Source organism: Mesocricetus auratus, unplaced genomic scaffold (genome assembly GCF_017639785.1).
Source record: "Mesocricetus auratus isolate SY011 unplaced genomic scaffold, BCM_Maur_2.0 Super-Scaffold_100010, whole genome shotgun sequence".
In the NCBI taxonomy this organism is placed as follows: domain Eukaryota; kingdom Metazoa; phylum Chordata; class Mammalia; order Rodentia; family Cricetidae; genus Mesocricetus; species Mesocricetus auratus.
The window spans coordinates 19,289,996-19,311,290 of NW_024429194.1; the positions used below are offsets into that span (position 1 = coordinate 19,289,996).

At 49.6% G+C, this 21,295-nt stretch overlaps 1 protein-coding gene and 1 long non-coding RNA gene across 4 annotated transcripts in view; one reads left to right on the forward strand and one right to left on the reverse strand.

Annotated features, from left to right (window-relative positions):
• Positions 1 to 18,256, reverse strand: part of Mlph (melanophilin) — a 36,075-nt gene extending 17,819 nt beyond the window's left edge. The window contains exons 1-7 of one of the 2 annotated variants that reach the window (XM_021234181.2): positions 18,124 to 18,256; positions 7,638 to 7,859; positions 7,420 to 7,532; positions 4,225 to 4,328; positions 2,852 to 2,971; positions 1,401 to 1,605; positions 51 to 184 (exon numbers count right to left, since the gene is read on the reverse strand). In XM_021234181.2, coding sequence (XP_021089840.1) covers positions 51 to 184; positions 1,401 to 1,605; positions 2,852 to 2,971; positions 4,225 to 4,328; positions 7,420 to 7,532; positions 7,638 to 7,859; positions 18,124 to 18,233 — 1,008 coding nt within the window. In that variant the 5' untranslated portion in view covers positions 18,234 to 18,256. Of the gene's footprint in view, positions 1 to 50; positions 185 to 1,400; positions 1,606 to 2,851; positions 2,975 to 4,224; positions 4,329 to 7,419; positions 7,533 to 7,637; positions 7,860 to 18,123 lie in introns of both variants that reach the window. The other variant, XM_021234180.2, reaches the window with a different exon arrangement.
• On the forward strand, positions 7,626 to 20,824 carry LOC110343133. Of its 2 annotated transcripts, none has more exons than XR_005879812.1 (4): positions 7,626 to 7,756; positions 12,827 to 12,953; positions 16,198 to 16,453; positions 18,153 to 20,824. It is a non-coding gene; the product is annotated as an uncharacterized LOC110343133 (long non-coding RNA). The 2 variants fall into 2 exon arrangements; XR_002385328.2 differs by lacking the exon at positions 7,626 to 7,756 and adding an exon at positions 11,470 to 11,502.
• The last annotated feature ends 471 nt before the right edge of the window (positions 20,825 to 21,295 follow it).

Here is a 21,295-nt window from a genome sequence, read left to right on the forward strand (position 1 = left end):
CTGTTCAGAGAAGCGTAGAGGTGGAATTCTCTCAAGCCCCATTACATTACCTGTGAGTCGGGCACAGCCCGGGCCCTCCTCTTGGAATGCTGGGAGGCTGCCCTGGGATCCTGGAGACTGTCTTCATCAGAGGTGTCCACATCAGCCAGGTACTGTGAGGGGAGCTGCTTGCTTTTGACACCATCTATCCCATTGGACAAAGAAGGGGTTTGAATGGAGTGAAGGACCAAGAGCCCGGGAACACGTTTGCCCCTTGCTTGTGCCTGGTGCTCAGCGGGTCCCACCCTGTACCGTGAATCCTGTCCAGAAACTTCCTGAGTGACACTGCAGTCCCTCCAACACAGCCTGGGGAGACCCTGTTCCAAGGATGGCCCAAACCCAGCCCATACTCTGACTCCCTGTGAGATCACACTTGCCATTGTTAACTTGGGGACCATTTATCATCAACACATGTGACTATCTTATTTAGTCCCTACAACTTCGAGGTGAGATAGAAATCACTGCTTTTCCTAGCAAGGACAATGAGGGTCTGGGAAGCCATATGACCCGGCAGCCTACCATATTATGTCCCTGATCTTGGGTACAGCCTGCCTGGGTTCCATTCTTAGAACCTCCCAAATACAAGGGCCTTTGCTTGGCATTGCTGGGTCTTTTGCTCCTGGCTTGCCTCTCCCACATGCTCCAGGGTCGTGCCATCATGGGATCATGGGAAGAAATATAAAGTCTTACCACTGACTGGACAGGCTTATTCACTCATAGTTTTGGGAACAAGCGAAACCCCACTTACATCCCTAGGAACCCAATCACTGCAAGGAATATGCAGCTGTAGTCTCTAAGGACCAACAATAAGGAGGCAGGGGCAGACAGGTCTTCCTGAAGCAGTTGCAGGGGTGGTGATGGAAGGCGTGGTGCGACTGTGACCTCATTTACTCTAATTAAATCCGTGTCTGAACTGCTGAACTGGGCACAGCAGCACCCTTGGGCACAGGGAGAGGCATCCTTGGGGATTCCACTTGGAAGGCTAAACTGTCTGATAGAATCTAATGGAACCAGGTTCCTTCTCTTGCTCTTTGTCCCCTGATGAGTAGCTACAGGTCCCTCTGTGATCTTCCAGTGTAGCTTTGGACTTGGTGGAACCACAACCGTTTTGAGGACATTGACATGTCCCTACCCTATGCCAGTGGCTATGGACTGGGGATGGCTTAGTTTCTTTCTTGATAGTTCTAGATATCACAGGGAAGCGCAGAGCCCAGGGAGGAAAGGGTCTATGAGGTTTGCTGAAGGACAGTTGCCCTGAAAGAATTAGCCAGTCTGTCTATATAAACTAGGAGGAGGGGCTGACTTCTTGGGGACTCCTACCCTCAGAGCCCCTCTGAAAATTGATTGGCTAGAGTACCCACCAGGCATAGCCGTGGTCCCTAGGAGCATCTTGGAGGATGCTCCCGATGGGTCCAGCTCAGTGTGAGCATCCTCTCCGGAGGGCAAGGGGCTATAGGGCTGCTCTTCTGGACCAGAGTGACACCCCAAAGCCCCTGCATCAGTATCCTCCAGGCCCTTGGGCTCCAGAGAGGCGGTGTCCTCAGAGCAGGGCTCGCCTGAGAGGGACTGAACACATAAGCCGTCAGCTTTGGCTGCTGCAAGGGTGCTGCCTGAACACTACACAGCCATCTGCCCTGGCACAGTTTCCAAACACTGTGCCAGGAGCATTTCCTGCCCTTCTGCCTCATGTCTGTGACACGAGGGTTCCCCAGGACACGGTGCCCAGGCATCACCCAGGAGACAGAAGTATTTCTGAGTAGTTGGGGGCCCAGGCCTCACTCTGGCTGGAGCCATGAAAACATTCCTGCGAAGATTTTACTTCCTTCTTGGGAGAGAGGACATGGTTACTGTGTCTGCTTTAGCAGTCCCTGATGGGTCAGAGGGTCAAAGGTGGAGGTGAGGTTTCCTGAGCAGACTGTCTCCAGGCTGAGGGGTCTGCTTAGTGCCACTGTCCCCAAGGGGTCTGTGTATTGTGGGCTCCCGGAAGCCACTGCCCCAGCATCTCTATAGTTTGACCTTGGCTGGTGGAGTGGCATGGGTTCTGGGGGAAGGGGGAGTCGGAGGAGCAGGGCCTATGGCCCAATGTCCCTTAGGGACTGGCTTCTGGGGACCCCACTCTTTGTGGGGATCAGAAGCCCCAGCTGTACCTAGCTCAGTCCAGAACTGTCTGAGTCCAAGAGATACTTGTGGGCTCACAACAAAACTGACCTTATGCTTACAACTGTTTTTTTATTGCCCATCTGTGTGTTTCATGCATGCTGGGCATGGACTCTCATCTCAAAATCAACCCTGGCCTTCTTCCAAAATGAGCTGATAAGATTTCAAAGAATTTCCAAGGACCAAGGTCACATAGCTTAATGAGCAGAGTGTAGTAACGGCAGTAATTTTTACTCACAAGATCAGCCTAGTTTGAACAATGAAGTTCAAGATGTCTTTCTTGGTAAGGCACAGGTGTAGCTCAATGCTAGGTCTTGTCTGACTCCTTAGTGGATGCCATTGTACATTCTGCTCTCCCAAGTCCTTATTTCCAGGCTGAGCACCAATCCTCATATCCCGGCCCCCAACTCACCCACCCGGCCTTAGTTCCCACCTACCCCACCCTCTCCAAGTGTTTGCTCCATGTCCTGAAATGCTGGGCCTTTGCAGGATGGGAAGTTTCTGAATCCTATGTCCCCACATTCTGTCTCCAATCATCTCCACCTGGCTATGTGACACTATGTCCCCAAGTGCAACCCCAACCTAGGCCCAAGCACCTGCCCCTCAGCTCTGGTTCCTAAGATGGGGGGATAGGTAGATCCCAGAGTGCACTGACCTGTAAGCTGTGTGTGGACTCGGGGATGGAGGACAGGCCAAGGGTATGGCTGCAAGGCTGTGAAGAGTGTTCTGAGTCTTCCTCAAAGTCCGCATCACTGAAGGAGAGCAGGCGCTTTTTCTTCTCGGGGGTAAGACAAGCAAGACTGGTCAAACCCCAGCCCCACACCCCTGAGGGTACCCACCTCTAGCTAGAAACTGGCCCAAAGGAGCCCTGAGGTCAAAGGGGGCCCTGGAGCCCACAGTGTCTATCCCATTAGAAGTGACACTGTACCCAGGATCCTAGCTATAAGAAACGTGAGTTCTTGGCCTGACAGGTGTTCCTAGGGTCGGGATTGCTGCAGCCCTGAAGGCACCCCACACACAAGGCATCCTGGGACTTTAGGATATGTAGCTCACTGACTATGGGGTGGAGGAAGGTGAACACTCCATTTTTTAGATATATGAGCATTTCTTTACAACTGCCACCACCCCTCAATACAATTACTCTGATCTTTTATGTGTACCTTTTATTGTAGAGTGTTCTAGACACTGGCTGGGCTGTATGCTCAGCAAATGGTGTGACTTGGATTTTTTTGCAAAAGATGACCAAGTGTCCTTGGAACAGTTCTCAGATCTGATTCTACAGCCCTGTCACCTTCAAAGGGTTCAAGGTCAAACTCCTACTCTCCAGCCCACTTCCTCCTGTGACTCACCACTGGCATCCCATCCCCAAACCTGGCCTGGCCTGTCTTTAAATAACTTAAAAGATAAACAAGAAGAGAAACAGCCAAGTATAAAGACAAGCCCCACCCTGAAAGGTGCAAGAGCTACTTCCAGGCAGAGCGCTTGAGCTATGCGGACACAGGTCTGTCCCGCAGACGATTTGTCACGGCACCTGGATGACAGTCAGGCCAGGCCTGGCAGTGGGATTTGTCCATCTGTACCTTGAAGTTTTGGATCTCTGAAGTGAACACTTGGGCTCCCATGAGGGAGGGGCTCAAGAGGGAGGGGCTGAGGAGTGAAGGGCTTAAGAAGGGAGGAGCTCATGAGGGAGGGGCTTAAGAAGGGAAGGGCTCAGGAGGGAGGGGTTTAAGAAGGGATGATCTCAGTAGGGAGGGGCTTGAGAAGGGAGGGGCTTAGGATGGAGGAGTTTAGGAGGGGAGGGGCTCAGGAAGGGAGGAGCTTAAGAAAGAAGGGGCTTAGGATGGAGGGAGTCCCATGCTGGGGATGAGGAGCCACTGAGGCCGCAGAGGTTCCCAGGTGGGTATGGGCTGGGACTAGGGGAGAAATGCAGGTGCCCGAGGTATGGAGTGGCTGGGAGTTGAGAGGCATGAGGATGGGCCCGAGAGGCATGGCAACTGGGAACAGAGACAGTGTCTGAGGAGAACTTACTTTGCTGTTGAGAGGCTGGGCCTGGGCCTCTGCATCCAAGTCTCCATCCTCATCCGTCTGCTCACTGTCTCCATTCCCTTCTTCCAAGTTTGGCTCAGATCCACCTGCAATACACGCGTGACTCCGCCCTCGGAGGACCAGACTGGGAGACCACTTAACTGTCTCTCATCCATCCTTCCACTCACCTGCCAACTACCCATCTGTGGTGGTTTGAATGAGGATGGCCTCCATAAGCTTATATATTTGAATACGTGGTCTCTAGTGGGTGGAACTGTTTGGGAAGGATTAATAGGTGTGGCCTTGGAGAAGGTGTGTCACGGGGGTAGGCTTTGAGGTTTCAAAAGACTAGTGCGGAGCCAGGTGTTAGTGGCTCATGCCTTTAATCCCAGCACTTGGGAGGCAGAGGCAGAGGCAGAGGCAGAGGCAGGCAGATCTCTGTGAGTTTGAGACCAGCTTGGTTTACAGACAGAGTTCCAGGACAGCCTCCAAAACAATACAGAGAAACCTTGCCTCAAAAAACAAATGAACAAGAGACTAGTGCCATTCCTAGTTACTCTGGCTCTCTTGCCTTCTTAGCTACTGCTCTAGTCCAAGTCTTCATACCTGCCTACTGTCATGATTTCCACCATGATGGCCATAGACTCTAACCCTCTGAAATGATAAGCCCCAAATAAACTCTTCTATATGATGGTGTCTCTTCACAGCAACAGAAAAGTAACTAAGACACCCTCAGTGTCCCTCCTTCCCTCCCTCGCTTCCTTTCTCTCTTTCTTGCTTTCTTCTATTTGTATGTCCACCTACCCATCCACCCAGCCAAGCACCTGTCCACCACCATATACTGCCCATCTTTCTTTCCTTCTATCTTCCCATCCATCCATCCATCCATCCATCCATCCATCCATCCATCCATCCGTCCATCTGTCCAACCATCCACCCATCCATCCATCCTCCCATCCACCCACCCACCCATACTCCCATCCATCCATCCTCCCATCCACCCACCCACCCATACTCCCATCCATCCATCCATCCATCCACCCACCCATCCATCCATCCTCCCATCCATCCATCCATCCATCCATCCATCCATCCATCCATCCATCCATCCATATATCCACCCATCCTCCCATCCATCCATATATCCACCCATCCTCCCATCCATCCATATATCCACCCTCCCATCCATCCATCCATCCATCCATCCATCCATCCATCCATCCATATATCCACCCATCCTCCCATCCATCCATATATCCACCCATCCTCCCATCCATCCATATATCCACCCACCCATCCATCCTCCCATCCATCCATCCATCCATCCATCCATCCATCCATCCATCCATCCACCCATCCTCCCATCCATCCACCCATCTATCCATTCATGCATCCATCCATCCACCCATCCATCCATCCACCCATCCATCCATCCATCCATCCACCCACCCATCCTCCCATCCATCCATCCATCCATCCATCCACCCATCCTCCCATCCATCCATCCACCCATCCTCCCATCCATCCATCCTCCCATCCATCCATCCATCCATCCATCCATCCATCCATCCATCCATCCTCCCATCCATCCATCCATCCTCCCATCCATCCATCCATCCATCCATTCATCCACCCATCCTCCCATCCATCCATCCATCCATCCATCCATCCATCCATCCATCCTCCCATCCATCCATCCATCCATCCATCCATCCATCCATCCATCCATCCATCCTCCCATCCATCCATCCACCCATCCATCCATGCATCCACCCATCCACCCATCCATCCATCCATCCACCCATCCATCCATGCATCCACCCATCCACCCATCCATCCATCCATCCACCCATCCATCCATCCTCCCATCCATCCATCCATCCATCCATCCATCCATCCATCCATCCATCCATCCAGAAAGCCTGCGTGGGTTTCTTTGTCATGTCCACAGTAGGGAACTGTTCTAAGGTGACCCAGGCCTCAGATGGCTCTGGTTCCTCAGGGTGTGTCCTAATTCACAGCGGCCTTGGTCAGTTTACACACACCTTGATCCCTCATCCTGCCTGTGGCTCTGCTGCCTATGAACAAGCACCTGGGAAAGTGCTGGAGGGACACAGGGGACCTGCTTCCTGCCTTGTCCTGCTGGGCTCCTGCCTGGATCACGGGCCTGGGAGACTCAGTTTGATTTCTCTCCTTCCCTCTCTTACCCATGCCTGCTCGGTCGGAGCCTGTAGGGAGCATGGTGGGCAGAGCTGCCTTTGCAGGGAGGCAGAATGGGAGGGGTCTGTGTCAGCAGAAGCAAGCATACAGGCTGTGGAGAAATCAGCTGACTTCCTGGGGTGACATCAAAAGCTAAGCCCCCTCTCCCCCAACCTTCGGGATCCTTTCAGATATGACTTCTGTCATCTCTGTACACTGAGGACACAGGTCCCAGCTACACTGGTCACCTGTCTCATTAGTCATGTCACACAAGTGCTCAAATGGTCTCTAGGATCTACGGACCTGCACTTATATGTGCATTTCTCTCTCTCTCTCTCTCTCTCTCTCTCTCTCTCTCTCTCTCTCTCTCTCTCTCTGTCTCTCTCTCTCTCTGTCTCTCTCTCTCTCTCTCTCTCACACACACACACACACACACACACACACACACACACACACACGGTTATTTTTAATAAAATAGTCTAAGAAAATTCCATCTCCTTCCTTGCATTGGGTCTTGACTTGCTTTGTTTCCTGGAGTCCAGCAGGGGAGAATAAAGTTTTAGGATTACAGGGGTGGAGTGGTGTGGGGCTGAGAGCTGTCTCAGCTGGGTTGCTGTGACTCCTTGCAAGGAAAAACCTCTATGTTGTTGTTTTTTGTTGTTGTCCCACAGCGCCACCTCCTGGCCCTCATGGAGACAGTTTTGAGAAAGGCAAGTTATGGAAGGCAGGAATACGGCTAACATGTAACTGTCAACTTCTAAGTGATTGACAGCTCCCTGGCTACAAGTCCTCAACGTGGTGTAAATTTTGGGGGGAAAAACCCCACAAAAAACAATGACTTCAAATATTGGGGATGTTTATAGCAAGCTGGAAATCCCAGGGGGCTGGAACTCGACCGAGGGCTCCAGAGGTCTGTCTATGCCAACCAACCACACTCCTAACGGGGTTCTTCAACATTAAAGCAAGCCCGGAACAGCTCCAGGTCCGCCCTCCCCTTACCTCCACCCTGCAGCCGCCCACAGAGAGACCGGATCACTTTGGCACTTCCGAAGCGCTTAAAACGAGCTCTCACGTGTTGGTAGTACCACTCCAGCGAGCCAATCCTCACGACTCTGCGGGGAGATGTGTGCAAGTCTGAGGCCCCTCCCGCGGCCAGCGCCACCAAAGGGACACGCCAGGCTTAGACGCCACGAGGGACGCTCTGCCTCCGGGCTCACCTGGCCAAGTGGCACGGATCGCAGAGCCAGCCCTGCTCTTCTGGGTGGACATGGCTGCAGCTTTTGCAGACAAAGAGGCCACACTCCAGACACCGCCTTCGGCTGTTCACGAGGAGCCGGTAGGGCTGCAGGCAGCGGGCACAGTGGGTCTCATTCAGGTGGGCTGTGTCGGACAGCAACTCCCTCTTGGAGCTCTCTTTTTGTATCTTTCCCTTCAGTTCCCTGGGGAAAACATTTTGTTTCTACAGTGAGGTGTGTGAGTGCACACAGTGAGACGATACACAGACAGACAGACAGACAGACACACAGGGCAGAAGACAGTGGCCCAAACTCGGACATTGTGACCATCCGCAGAATGCCAGCCCTCTTCCCGGAGGGGACAAATAGGTCAGGCTTAATTACATAAATTTTGGTAGGCTAGAGTAGAAACCTATGATTTTTCACAGAAATGGCACTGCTCTTAATCATTGCTTTGGCATTTACTATTGTACTCTGTGCCCTCTCTTTTGGGTCAGAGAATCCCGAGGAAGGCCAGGTGACATTTCCTCAGTCAGTGGTTTTGGATATCTTCCAGCATGCACCAAGCTGAGGCCCAGGGTTGTTCCTGCAGAGCCTGACCTAGGTGCTTGGCTTAGAGTGTCTCCAGAGAGAAATCACCCTGCACCAGGGAAGTCCCAGGAGAAACCTGTTCTTCAAGACCATCCAGTTTCAAACAACACAGCTTCCTGGCAAGCCTGCCAAGGGGAGCCAGCTGCAACTGACTGGAAAACGGACCCTGGATCCTAATGAATCCCTTTGTCCTGAGTTTCTCAGAATACCTGCCAAACATAATGTTTTTAGTTTTAGATGGGGTAACAGTAATCTGTCCTGAGTGAGAAAAATTAGCAAGACTCTGGGTCGACTGTCTCCTGAGGACTTTCAAGTTTTCAATTTCCGCAGGGACACCCCAGCGTGCGGAGGGGTGAGGGGTGCTGGGAGATTACAACTGGTCTGGAACTGGCTAACAGGAAAGAGAGAGAGAGACAGAGGAGACAGACAGAGAGACACAGAGACACAGAGACAGAGATAGAGATACAGAGACAGAGAGAGAAAAGTCATATAATTTTAAATATTACAGCTTTTTATACATTTTAAAGTTAGACTACAAAGCATTTGGCTTCACATGGCATCTTCACACCATGTGTCATTATACTGTCTCCCTCCCCATTACCCCTCCAAACTGGTTCCTTTTCTTAGTGCCTGCTTAAGCTTTCCTTTCACATGAAATCCATTACCCTCTCTATTCCCCACCTCCCTCCTCCTACAGGGTGGGTATAGTGGTGCGCACCTTTAATTCCACTTGGGAGGCAGAGGCAGGCAGATCTTTATGAGTTTGAGGCCAGCATGGTTTACACAGAGTTCCAGGACAGTCAGGGCTTCATAGAGAGACCCTGTCCCCCACTCCAAATAAAACCCAAAAACCAAACAAAAAAAAACACAAACAAATAAAAGTCTATTTCTTCCTCCCTTTTCATGATCCTCTTCCTAGTTTTGTGACCTATAAACACATAGGTGTAAACACGAGCAGAAGAATAAAAATATAAACACTTGTCTTTCTGAGCCTAGCTTCTTTCTTTTACCATAAGAATTTATGGTTGCATCCCTATTCCTACAGACGACATGATTACAATTTTCTTCATGGCCATGTAAAATCCCATTGCGTACATATATGACATTTTCTGTATTGGTTCATCTGTTGATGGACATCTAGACTGGTTCCACTTTCTGGGTATTTTAAATACTTCAGCAATAAGCACAGCTATGCAAGCATCTCCGTGTTGGGCTGACTTAGAACACTTTGGATGTGTGCCCAGGCCTGGCACAGCTGAGTTCTATCTTCAAGAACCTCCATATTGACATGCATTGTGGCTGGAGCTAGTCTATATTTATGACAGCAGTGAATAAGCGTTTCTCTTTTCCACATCCTTGCCAGTGCTTGTTGTCAGTTGTTGTCTTCTCAATGGTAGCCATTCTGACTGGGGCGAGCTTTTCATATGCATTTCCCTGATGCCCATGGATGCCGATCACCCTTTCCAAGTATCTACTGTATTTGTAGTTCTTCTGAGAGCTCTTTGTTGAGGTCATTGGATCACTGATTCCTGATTTTTTTTGTATTTAATTTTCACAGTTCTCGTGATGTATTTTTATAACCACTCTATTCTATTTTTAGCTGTGCTGTCACTCTTCTTGTACCTAGTCTATAAGTTCAGCTGTGTCTTGGGTATGCATGTATGGGAAGTGTCACAGTATCCACCATTTCAGACATTGGAATGATACATGATTTCTGAGCAAGAGTGACTAGCATTGTGCTGGCTAGTTTTGTATCAACTTGACACATCCTTGAGTTATCTCAAAGGAGGGAACCTTAATTGAGAAAATTCCTCTGTAAGATCTGTAGAACGTTTTCTTAATTAGCGATTGGTGGGGGGAGGGTCTAGCCCATTGTGAGTGGTGCTACCCCTTGGGCTGGTGGTCCTGGCTTCTATAAGAAAGCAGGCTGAGCAAGCCTTGGGGAGCAAGTCAGTAAGCAGCACCTCGCCATGGTTTCTGCATCAGCTCCTGCCTCCAGAAATCTGCCCTGCGTGAGTTCCAGTCCTACCTTCCTTCAATGATGAGCAGTGATATGGAAGTGTAAGCCAAATAGACCCTTTCCTCCCCAAGAATCTTTGGTCATGGTTTCATCCCAGCAATAGTCGCCCTAATACAGGCTGCTGTGACATACATGAACGTGTTCGGGGAGGACTGTGGGAGAGCTTGGATTAGAAAGGCCATTGAGTCTTGAGAGCTCAGTGAGATGCTCTGAAGGAGCTTGGGAGGTAAGAATATTGAGGGAAATGAGAAAGATGGAGGCCTGGCTTATGAAGTTTCAGAGGGAAGTTTAAAGAGGGAAATGAGAAAGATGGAGGCCTGGCTTATGAAGTTTCAGAGGGAAGTTTAAAGACTAACATTAGTTATTTTGAATTAAGACTTCGTAGTTCTGGGGGCTGGAAAGATGGCTCAGAGGTTAAGAGCACTGACTCTCTTCCAGAGGTCCTGAGTTCAATTCCCAGCAACCACATGGTGGCTCACAACCATCTACAATTCAATCTGGTGCCCTCTTCTGGCATGTAGGCAGAACAGTGTATATGTAATAAATAAATAAATCTTAAAAATAAAAAGACTTCGGAGTTCTGGTTAGCTGGGGCTCAAGAGTCAGCTGTGATTAACATGATATCAGAACTATTAAAGTGAAACCTTTGTGTTACTGGGATACTTGATGCCTGTCAGCTAGATCTGATAAATTAACAGTGATTTAAGAAGAGGCAGCGTCGTTGTGGTGAAATCTGGAAGTAGTTCCTGAGACTCAGCACACAGAAGCTGTTTTCAGACACAGCCAAGGTTGTGCACTGGCAGCTGAACTTGGGAGTGCTAGCAAACCCAGGTGGTACTGGTTTTGAAGGCATAAAGGGATCATGGAGAACAGCTGAGGCTTGACACTGTGAGAGGCCAGGGGAAGCCATTGGTGACAGTGTGGCCTCGGTAGCCGTTGAAGGCCCTGGACTGAAGGGGTTATGCAGGGAAATTGAGGCTTTGAACCATGAAGAGAGCCCAGGGGAGGCTATTGGTGAAAGTTCAGACCAGTTGTAGCAGAGTCCCCAGAGTTTTGGAGATGCCAGTACCATGGGATGAACACCAAGAACAGCAGCAGCTGTGGACCAGCCAGAGCCTGGAAGATGTACCTTGTGTGCTGCGGAGGTGGGGCGGGGTGGGAGTGGGGGTGGGGGTGGGGGAGTGGAGTGGGGAGCCGGAGAATCGACCCAAGCTCCATGGAGTAGTCCAGGAGATCGTAAGTGAATCCCAAACAACTTTTTGGATTTGGTTTTACTTCATTCAGATTGTGACTGTGTCCTGGCTATTCCTTCTGGAAGTAAGAAAGTATTTTTGATTACTCGGGAGCCCATGGTTGAGAGACTTTTAAAAGACTGGATCTTGAAAGAGACTGGCTATTTCAAAGAGACACATTTTTTTAAAAAAGTGTCTGAATTTTTGAAGACTTTTAAAATTTGGAATGTTTATATTGTAATGTTGACATTAGTGTGTGATCTTGGGGAAAAACAGGAAAGGAAAGGTTATGGCTTAACAGTGTTATGTTAAGTTGACAAGGGGTTAATTGTGCTAGCTAATTTTGTGTCAAATTAACACAAACTAGAGTTATCTGAAAGGAGGAAACTGTGACTCAGTTTCCTTCTGTTGAATGGACGTGGTACCATTTGAAGGTCTGAACAACTCAGGGAAGCCATGTTTTTCAAAAGTTCAGTTTCAAAAATTACACACAGGCAGTAGGTTCTCTCCAAGAGAAAGACAGATTAGACATCAGAATGAAAAGCTCATCAATAAGGTTTGAGAGCCCACATCACAACCAACCCACAAGACACAAGGAGTTACCAAAATTAATGCCCAGAATTATCCAAAACAAACAAACAAACAAAAAACCCAAGCAAACAAACAACAACAAAACAAGTCAACTCCTTTAACTGGGTGTAGTGGCACAGACCAGTAACTCAAGCTTTCTGTGGCTGGAGACCATCCTGGTTACGGGGCTGCTGACTTTCAAATGAGCTGGGGTGTGTGCCTGTGTCTCACACTGCAGGTCTCTCTTAAATTACTTCAGGAATTCCTGTGTATTTGCAGAGATCAGAACTCCACACTACCACCTATTTGCCTTTGGGAAGGTTAACAGGTCTAATATTTGGTTAGTGGGCTGCGTCCTTGGGACAGGATGTGCCATTTAAGCTTACTTCAGTCCCTCCCTTCCCAAGGACATGAGTCACTGAGGCTGGCAATGCATCAGCTGCTCTCTTCCTGGGTTTTAGAACCACCCAGTGATTTCCACCACAGCCTCAGCTGAGCACTGGACCCTTACACATGGAGGGAGAGATGCTGAGGACTTTAAATATTCAGGCAAGATCAGGGTGTAGGCTCTCATTCCTCACTGAGGTTGCCTTCTTTGTACATAGTCCCAGGTCACTGAGTTCCAGGATGGGATGTCCCAGGAGGGAGGCGCTAACAAGTGGAGGCTTAACTGGGTGTTCCTGCCAAGGTTTGCTTTGGCAAAGCTGTGTTTGTATAGCATAAAAATAATAACATGATTATATTTTCTGTACTTAAAGCTTTTTTAAAGCCCCAGGTGACACATGTGAATATGGAATGCATGGATGATGATAAGAGACTAAGAGAAACTTCTCTGGAATTCTCTCTCAACTCGGGAAAACAGGATAAAGGAACCTTGATCCAAAGGTCAGTGTTAGCTAGGAAACTTCAGATTGTGGAAGATGACAGAATTAAGCAGCCAGCTCCTTCTATGACAAGCTTCAAAGGGGAGAGAGAGACGAGAGAGCTAGGGAGCAGTGTGCATGTGTGTGTGTGTGTGTGTGTGTGTGTGTGTGTGTGTGTGTGTATGTGTATATTGCAGACTAAACATGACTGAAAAGATAGAAACTGAGCTGGACACCAGATGAAAAGTTTCTAGACCCCAATAAGTCTCTCCACCAATAAAGCAATCCTAATCAGATCAAATCAAACTGAATTAGAAAAAGTCCGAGTTTAATGGATACAATGCTCCCAGATGGCCTTCCAGTCCCTCCCCACCACCCAGTAAGGAGACAGGAAAGGAAGACTGGAAAAACCATGAGTCTGTTCTCTGGGGGGCAGTTTAAATACCCAGTGGGAGTGGTCTTGAGCATCTCTGGGGGAGGGGTCATCATTTGGTGGGCTTTTTGAGATGCAGCAGGGTTTGGAGAGAGATAGGGGAGGGGGCTTGAGTGGAACTTCCACCATAACATCCCAGACTCCTTGGGTAGATGGATGCCAGCACTGAGGAAGCTGAGGCAAGAGGATCCTGAGCTACACAGTGAGACCCTCCCTCAGAAATAAGAGAATGGGGAAGAGGTGCAGAGGGGTCAGGGGAGGAAGAGGAGCTACACAGTGAGACCCTCCCTCAGAAATAAGACAATGGGGAAGAGGTGCAGAGGGGTCAGGGGAGGAAGAGGAGGAATGGAGGGAGAGAGAAGGAGGGACAAAGGAGGAGATAGAGGAGGAAGAAGGAGAAAACTAGCTACCAAATGCAAAGTCTGGACCTTATTTGAAGGTAGATGGAGAAGCCTGAATAGGTTGGACACTGATACTGTGGACTACTTTGAATGACATTGCTGTAAATTATTCTAGCTGGAGTAAAGATCACGTGGGCAAAATCATTGAGGATAACAATAATATAAAACTGCACAGCTGGTTGTCCCCTCCTGACATTCCTAAGTAGCACTCATGGGGCATTCTTCACACCTGGGGGACTTGTCTCTTTGTCAGCCTCCCCCTCTGCAAATCAGGACAACAGCAACCACATCACAGGGTCACACAGATGGAGCTCAAGTGTCACAGTGCAACTCTGCTGGCTGCAGAGCCCACTAGTGACCGTGCCAGACACTGGCGACACAAAGCAAGCTTGTGCAGTAAGGACACAAGAGGTTAGCGAGCAAGGCACTCAGCTGTTGTCATTGAGGCCGTGGGACCTCACGGTGGGCAGGGGTGAGGCCCATTAGCCACAGTGAGAAGGTAGTTGCATCATTAAGCCCAATGGAATGTTCTTTAGAGAATAAGAATGTGACATGACTTGCATCCTGGTTTTAAATCAGGACACTGGGGCCTGTGGGGAGGATGGCCAAGAGGGCAGAAGTGGCAGAAAAAAGAACAAGTGGGCGGAATCTCCCTCAGTTGGTGTGGAGTTGGTGTGGCCTGACTTGGGGCTAGCATTGAAGGCGGTAAACTGATGTTGTGCTGGCGACATATTTTAATGGGCTTGTGGATACATGAATGAGAAGGGAGAGGAACAAGAATGCCTTCTGGCAGCTTGACTTTATTTAGCAACTGAGAAGGGAATGAGGTCTTGGGGGAGATGCATTATGAGCTGGATGTCCAGTCTGAGGGCTGAACAGGTTCATTGAGTCAACAGTTTAGAAAGGTCTTGACTTGCTGTCCAGGCCTACTGTGACACCCACTGACCACTGGCCATAGGTGCTACTTAAGTTCCAAATAAAAGAGGGGCTGGAGAAATAGCCTAGTGATTAAGAGCACTTGCAGAGGACCTGGGTTTGGTTCTCAGCACCCACATGGCAGCTCACAACTGTCTACAACTCCAGATCCAGGAGATTTAATGCCCTCTTCTGGCCTCTATGGGTACTGCACACAGACGGTGCACATACACATGCATATGAAACACTCATATACATACAAACGTAAGAAATATAGAATAAAATCAAACAAAAAGTTAATCCCATAAGCACTCATAGCCATGAAAGCAGGCAAACGGCTGCTGTACTGGGAAATTGTCTGTACAACTTTCACTCCACTGTAGGTTGGGTGTTTGACCTTGGGCGTGGTTAGATTTGTGTTTCAGTGGTAGAGTAGCCTGAGTAAGTCTCTGGGGCCAGTCCTCAGCACTACAAAACAAAACAAAAAAACCAACAAAACAACACCCCTTCCGCCCCTCCCCCAAACAAAACAATAAACCAAACCACTTAAGGCTGGACAAGGCCATAGGCCAGTGAATGCATCAGAAGAAGGGCCCTGGAGCCCCCAAGGTGAATATATAACAAGTCTGGACAGCACCAGCAAAAGAGTCAGAGAGGGAGAGGCTAGGTATCAACACACCACAATCTCCCGAGAAGGGCTCTGTGAGTGCTAAGCCATTATTACTCTATACATTACATTCAAAGATAAAACTGCACTTCCATAACTTGCTTTTCCTGCTCAATGGTGTCAGGTATAAGTTTATTTTTACATTTTTTTTAATGGATGCCAAGAAATCTGCCGTGAACCTCATTGTTACATTTACCATTTTGGGGGCTGGAACGATGGCCACCACAGCATGCGCTCATGGCTTGGGGACACCTGAAGAGTGGCTAGTGAGACAGATGACTTACAGTCTGTCATTTAAGCTCAGTGAATTCAAATAGCCACATGTGGGGGGTGGCTTCTGTCACCTGCCTTTGGGAGGTCAATGTGGTGACTTCATCAGGCCTGGGCTTTTCTCTCTTCTTCAGTGGAAGGCATCAGGGTGAGGTTTGCAAACACACTCTGGTATGCAGACTTTTAAATAGTGCAGGGTGAATTTGTTCTTTGAGCGGTTGACAGATTGTTCACAAAAGCACCTGACGCCAGCCAGTGGTGGGTATTTTATCCCATGACCAAGCAGGGAAGAACACTGCTCATGGGTCCCTCTACCCTGAAGGGTGACCTGTACTCACACCCAAGCACTGACCAGTAGGAGTATGATGAGGTATCACAGTAGACCTCACAGGTATGCTGTTGTGCCTGTGAACTGCAAGAAAGGATTCCAGGCCACAGCAGCTTCATGGCAGACACTGCTGGAGAGAGCACTGGGATGAAAGGAATGGGATTCTCATTTCAGTCAGCTCATTTTGCTGGGCCAATTGTGCCACCAAGAACTGGTTTTGATTTTGTGCCTGTTTCAATATTTCCTTTTCAGCTCCACCCATTGTGAGCAGAGCCTAGTCATCCTGTTGTGACCTCACTGTGCTCCTCCCAACCTGCCTCAGGACCTATACCCTGTACCCTGCCTTCCTGGGGTCAGGCTGGACTTACGAAGAAGCTAGTCTCGGGAAAGCAGGGCTACCCTTTAGCCATAGACTTCCCAGGGCAGCAAACACAGGCCTGAACTACAACCTCAAGAAGAACCACGAGACACCCTTTTGTCAACCCTCTGCAGTGGGACTGTCCCCCAGGTCTGTTGCCATGGTATTAACTGTGTTTGCACAGTGAAAGCCAGTGTGCCTCTCAGGTCTCAGGGATTTTGCAGCTGACTTTCCATCACTCCCCTTTTCCAGTCATCTGTGATTTGAGCATTGTGCACAACCTCTTTCCACCTGGTAGGCAGTTGGGACTTTAAAAATACCCACTCCCGAGTCCCATGGCTACTGCGAGACACAGCATCCTTGGCCAGGTACATCTACCCCCACTGGTTTACCCTGTGCAAAAGGCAGGGACCAGCTGGGGAGGTCCTTGCAAGGTGCTTCCTATCCAAAGACTATTTAGAAGCAACCTTTGGGGCATGGATCAAGGAAAGCCAGATGTTAGAAGGCAGTGATCACGCCACATACAAAAACACCTGGAATTTCACTAAACTTGGGGTGGAGGTTGGACCTGACCTCTTCCAGGTCCCCAGGAAGATGGTGCCTGCCTGGCACTCCTGTACTTGGTTCTCTGCAAAATGAAGTCTCCTTCCGTTGCATGTCAACGTGAATGAAGGTAGAAGCTGACACTCATTTAAAACCAGGGCGCCTGGTCTGAGCCAGGTCTGCTCTGGAGAAGGGGTGCAGCACCAGTTCTGCTCTCGGGTGGAAAGAGAGTTAGTGGCAACTTCGGATGTCAGTTGCTTGGAAAGTGGATCCAGGCTGCCGTGCCCGTCATCAGGTCTGTGCTAGAGACAGGCTTGGCTCCAGGCCAAGCGGGGTGGTGGCGAGGGAACTGGTTCAAGATGGAGCTGATTCCAGAAATCAGGGGTGACAGGAGAGGAAGGCAGGGAGGAGAGAGGAGGTGACTTGGAGAGATGGCGCTGATTGTCCCTTTCCATAATGCTAGACCATGTGTTACTGTGTGCTGGCCTTGAGCTGGGCTTGTCTTTGGTGATTTGTCCTGGACTCTGCTCTGTTTTGGGACCCAGAGGCTCCTCCTTGCCTGACAGCCTTTTCTCTGGGCTTTATCTGAGTTCCCACCCCAGGAATCTCCGGTAACGGTCTTTCCTCCCCACTTAAAATACTGGAGTCAGATGAGCCGTGTCCCCCAACCCCAAGACCTCTACATGCCACTCCCTAGAGCCTCTGTGTTTTGCCTTCCTTTGCTTCTGTTCCGTCTTTGCTCAGGGTCTTCTCCCAACGTCTCAACAAGCTGACCACGAAGGACAGGGAAGGGAATAGTTCATGCAGACTAATAACCTTTCCTAGTGGGCAGAGGCAGAAGTGAGGAAGAGGGAGGCATAGGCAATGAGGTGAATTTCAGCTCGGGTGGTAGGGAGAATCGAGGTGTACAAGCTGGGGTCACACAGGAAAAGGGGTGCTGAACAGGACGGAAGCCAGCCTCTACCAAATCCCAGTGTCCAAGTGATTCAGGGCCATGTCATACTCCCCACCTTCAAGGTGGGGCCTCGGGACCGCGTGGCTCATGAGACAGAACCTAGGCTGGGAGTCAAGCTGAAAGGAGCTTTTCAGAGAACAGAAAGCCTCACTTTCATGATGGAAAACTCCAAGCTCCAAAGAGGAGACAGTTCCCAGATCATGGCTTCCCACCCATTCTTCTCACCCTGTAGCTCTGGCCATGCCCCCACCCAGGGTACCTGACATGACAGCTGCTTGGGACATCAGAAGACCTGATCTCCACAGCTCAGGGAGACACTTACTCAAGTCTTTCTTCTTCTCTCCTCCTTAGGTCGAAGTCCCGCTGAACCACTGCCCACACGTGCTTGGCCTCTTCATCTGTGAGTTTGGAAAGATCCAGCTTTTTCCCCATCTCCACACCTCATCCAGGCCACACCTGGAAAGTCACGGGATCACAATCAATCAACTCCAGGAGGCCCCATGGACACTGAATAAACCACAGAGTGTAAGGCAGATCATAAAAACACGCATGGATCCCTCAGGATATCTGTGCACTGGGCCAAATGGTCTTTTAAATGGATGAATACCTGTCTGAGAACTAGGGCCCTTTGTTAAATTTCACACAGTTAAATGAATGGAAGTACATAGATGTGTAAGGGAATTAGTTCTTGCCCCTGGGGCATAGACAGTTGTCCCCACTGTTGGGGTGCCAATGGTTCCCCACTGCATTTTCTCAGAGGAGGGGAGCACATATGGAAGTCTAGCCCAGCTCTGAGTCCCTGGGGCCACGGCTTATGACCTTCAGAGCTGACAATGCTGGTCTCAGAGAGCAGGGAGCTTCAGAGACCCACCCTCCATGTCTAATCTCCACTGTCAGTGTGACTGGGTTTAAAGTCATCTAGAAGATGCACCTCTGGGTCTATCTACAAGAGGTTCAGGTGAGGAGGAGAGATCCACCCTGAATGTGGGCAGCATCACCCCCTGAGGTGGGGTCCCTCCCTGAAGGCAAAGGAGAAATGAGAAAGAGAGCTAAGTGCTAGCGTTCATACAGCGTCGTGGCTGTGGACCACCTGCTTCCGCCACCATATTAGTCACGTGATGAACTGTGTGCTCTGTGAGCCAAAAGTCAATTCTTCCTCCCTTAAGATGCTTTTGTCATAACAACGAGGAAAGTAACAAGCACCATGGAAAGGTGAGATGATTCCTCATCATCTGAAACATTTATGGTCTTCTGGGGTGGGGCCTGCTTGCTTAGGGGTGTCCCATGGCATAAAAAGGACCCCTAGGAATGTCATACTAGCATGATGCCAAATGTGCTTGCTCCAGGAATATTCATGCAAGGCCCCCAGGGAGACAAAAGGAATAAACCTGGTGACATTACTCTAAGTGTGGCCCATACTGGCTGAAAAACCTGCTTTAGAAGTTGATTAGGACGAAGATTCCCAAGCTCTGCCCAGTCCTGCAGACTAGAAAGCTGTGTTTTAGCAAGTTCCTCAGGAAGTTTGTGTCCACGTTAGAGTGGACTAGTACAGCGAGTCCCCAGACTCCCGTGGGTGGTAGTACTGCCGGGGAGGGTCTCCATTTAGTGGTCACTAACAGATTCAGTCTGCATGTTCTGTTGGGTAGGCAGTGGGTGAGGCAAACCAGCGATGGTGACAGCATAGCTGAGCAGAGAAAGACAGGCTGTCACACTGACTTTTTGTAGAGGTGTCACATGGTTCTCACCGGTCCTATCAATGTGACACTGCACCTGGGTATAAAACTAGCTCCGGCAATGGAGGAGCCTCCCTCATGCATCTTCACTGAGAACATGGCACAGCTCCGCCTGTGATCAGCAGGAGGCTTCTCTGACCACACAGTGATCAGCAGGAGGCTTCTCTGACCACACAGTGATCAGCAGGAGGCTTCTCTGACCACACAGTGATCAGCAGGAGGCTTCTCTGACCACACAGTGGGCTGCACTCCTTTGCTGGCCACTCCCTACTTCCATCCTTCTGAAGCTTCCTAATGGTCAGTGTGGTCATGCTGCTGTCAATCTCCATGGGGACAGTGACTCTGTTCCCGGCATGTAGGTTCTTTCTCTACTCCTCACTGTTTGCAGCAGGTCATGCAGGAAAGCCAATGGATGACCCCTAGTCCAGCTGGCTCCAGAAATGGTTCTTGAGAGGACCGTGTTTAGATGTCAGAAAGACCTGTTTATGTGACAGAGTTGACTAGCACTGGGGACCCTGGAAAATCTTCCTTGAGGAGTTGATCTATTTCCTTGGAAATAATAGAGAGGGGGACAATTCAGGTGCTCTCACAGGGGACCTGCCAACCACCTGGAAGTCTTCATCTTGCTTTCAAATTCTGAAATACATCTCCCTTCAGAGCCACCAAACAGTCAGAGGCAATCAGCATGCATATTTGAGAAGAACTGTTTCTGTGCCACAGAAGTACTTTAATTTGGCCACACAGAGGTTAATTATGGCCCATAGCCTCAGCACTCAGTTGCTGAGGCAGGAGGATCTCTGGTTGGAGGTTAGCCTGGGCTACATAGTGAGATATGCATATCTCACAAAAAAAATTCAAAACCAGCAACAAAAAAGTCTGTGATGATTAATCATATTGTCAGTCTGACTGGATTTGGGATCCGAGGGGACATGCCTCTGGGTGAGTCTGAGTGCTTTTCTAGATAGATTTAATGCAGGAAGGAAGACCCACTCCGAATGTGGGAGCACCATCCCATGTGATGGAGTCCTGACTGAGTCAAAAGGAGAAGGCGAGCTCCGTGTCAGCATTGGTCTCTGCTTCCTGACTGTGGGTGCTCTGTGACCAGCCGCCTCTCACTCCTGCTGCCACAGCTACGGCTGCCGCCTCTTCCCCCACCACCATGGACTGCGTCCTCACACTGAGAGCGAAGCCAAACCATTCCTCTAGTGGCTTTTGTCAGATATTTTTTCCACAGCAAGGAGAAAAGTGTGTAAAAGCAGGTTAATAAAGACAAGTGACCCTGCCCAGGCAGATGTTACCAAAGTGAATTTCCAGAGCCCACCATTGTCAATCTGAATAGGCCCTGCCCCCAAACATTCAGTTTCTTCAAACATGTGAAAGATCATTTCTCAACATGTTCTCACTCACCCTCAACGTTCCCAATCCCCAGCACGGTGGTGACCATGAGGAATGTGTTTAAAGGGTACCTTGGTTGGTGGGAGCAAGACAGTGCCACAAGGAGCCAATCAATGCATTCTTCAGGAGCCCCCCCCTGCCCCCACAGTGCCACAAGGAGCCAATCAATGCATTCTTCAGGAGCCCCCCCCCCAGCACGTGATGTCTGGTTTCTAAGAGCAGAACAAGAAGTTCTTATTAGACGGGTGACTGAGGCTCATTCATTCTGAGTTCTCTTCTTAAAGCCAGTGTCTTACGGGGCAGGGATCACTCAAGGTCTATTCTTGGAGCCGATGAGCAGCGTGACCCTCAGCTGAGGGCTCACCC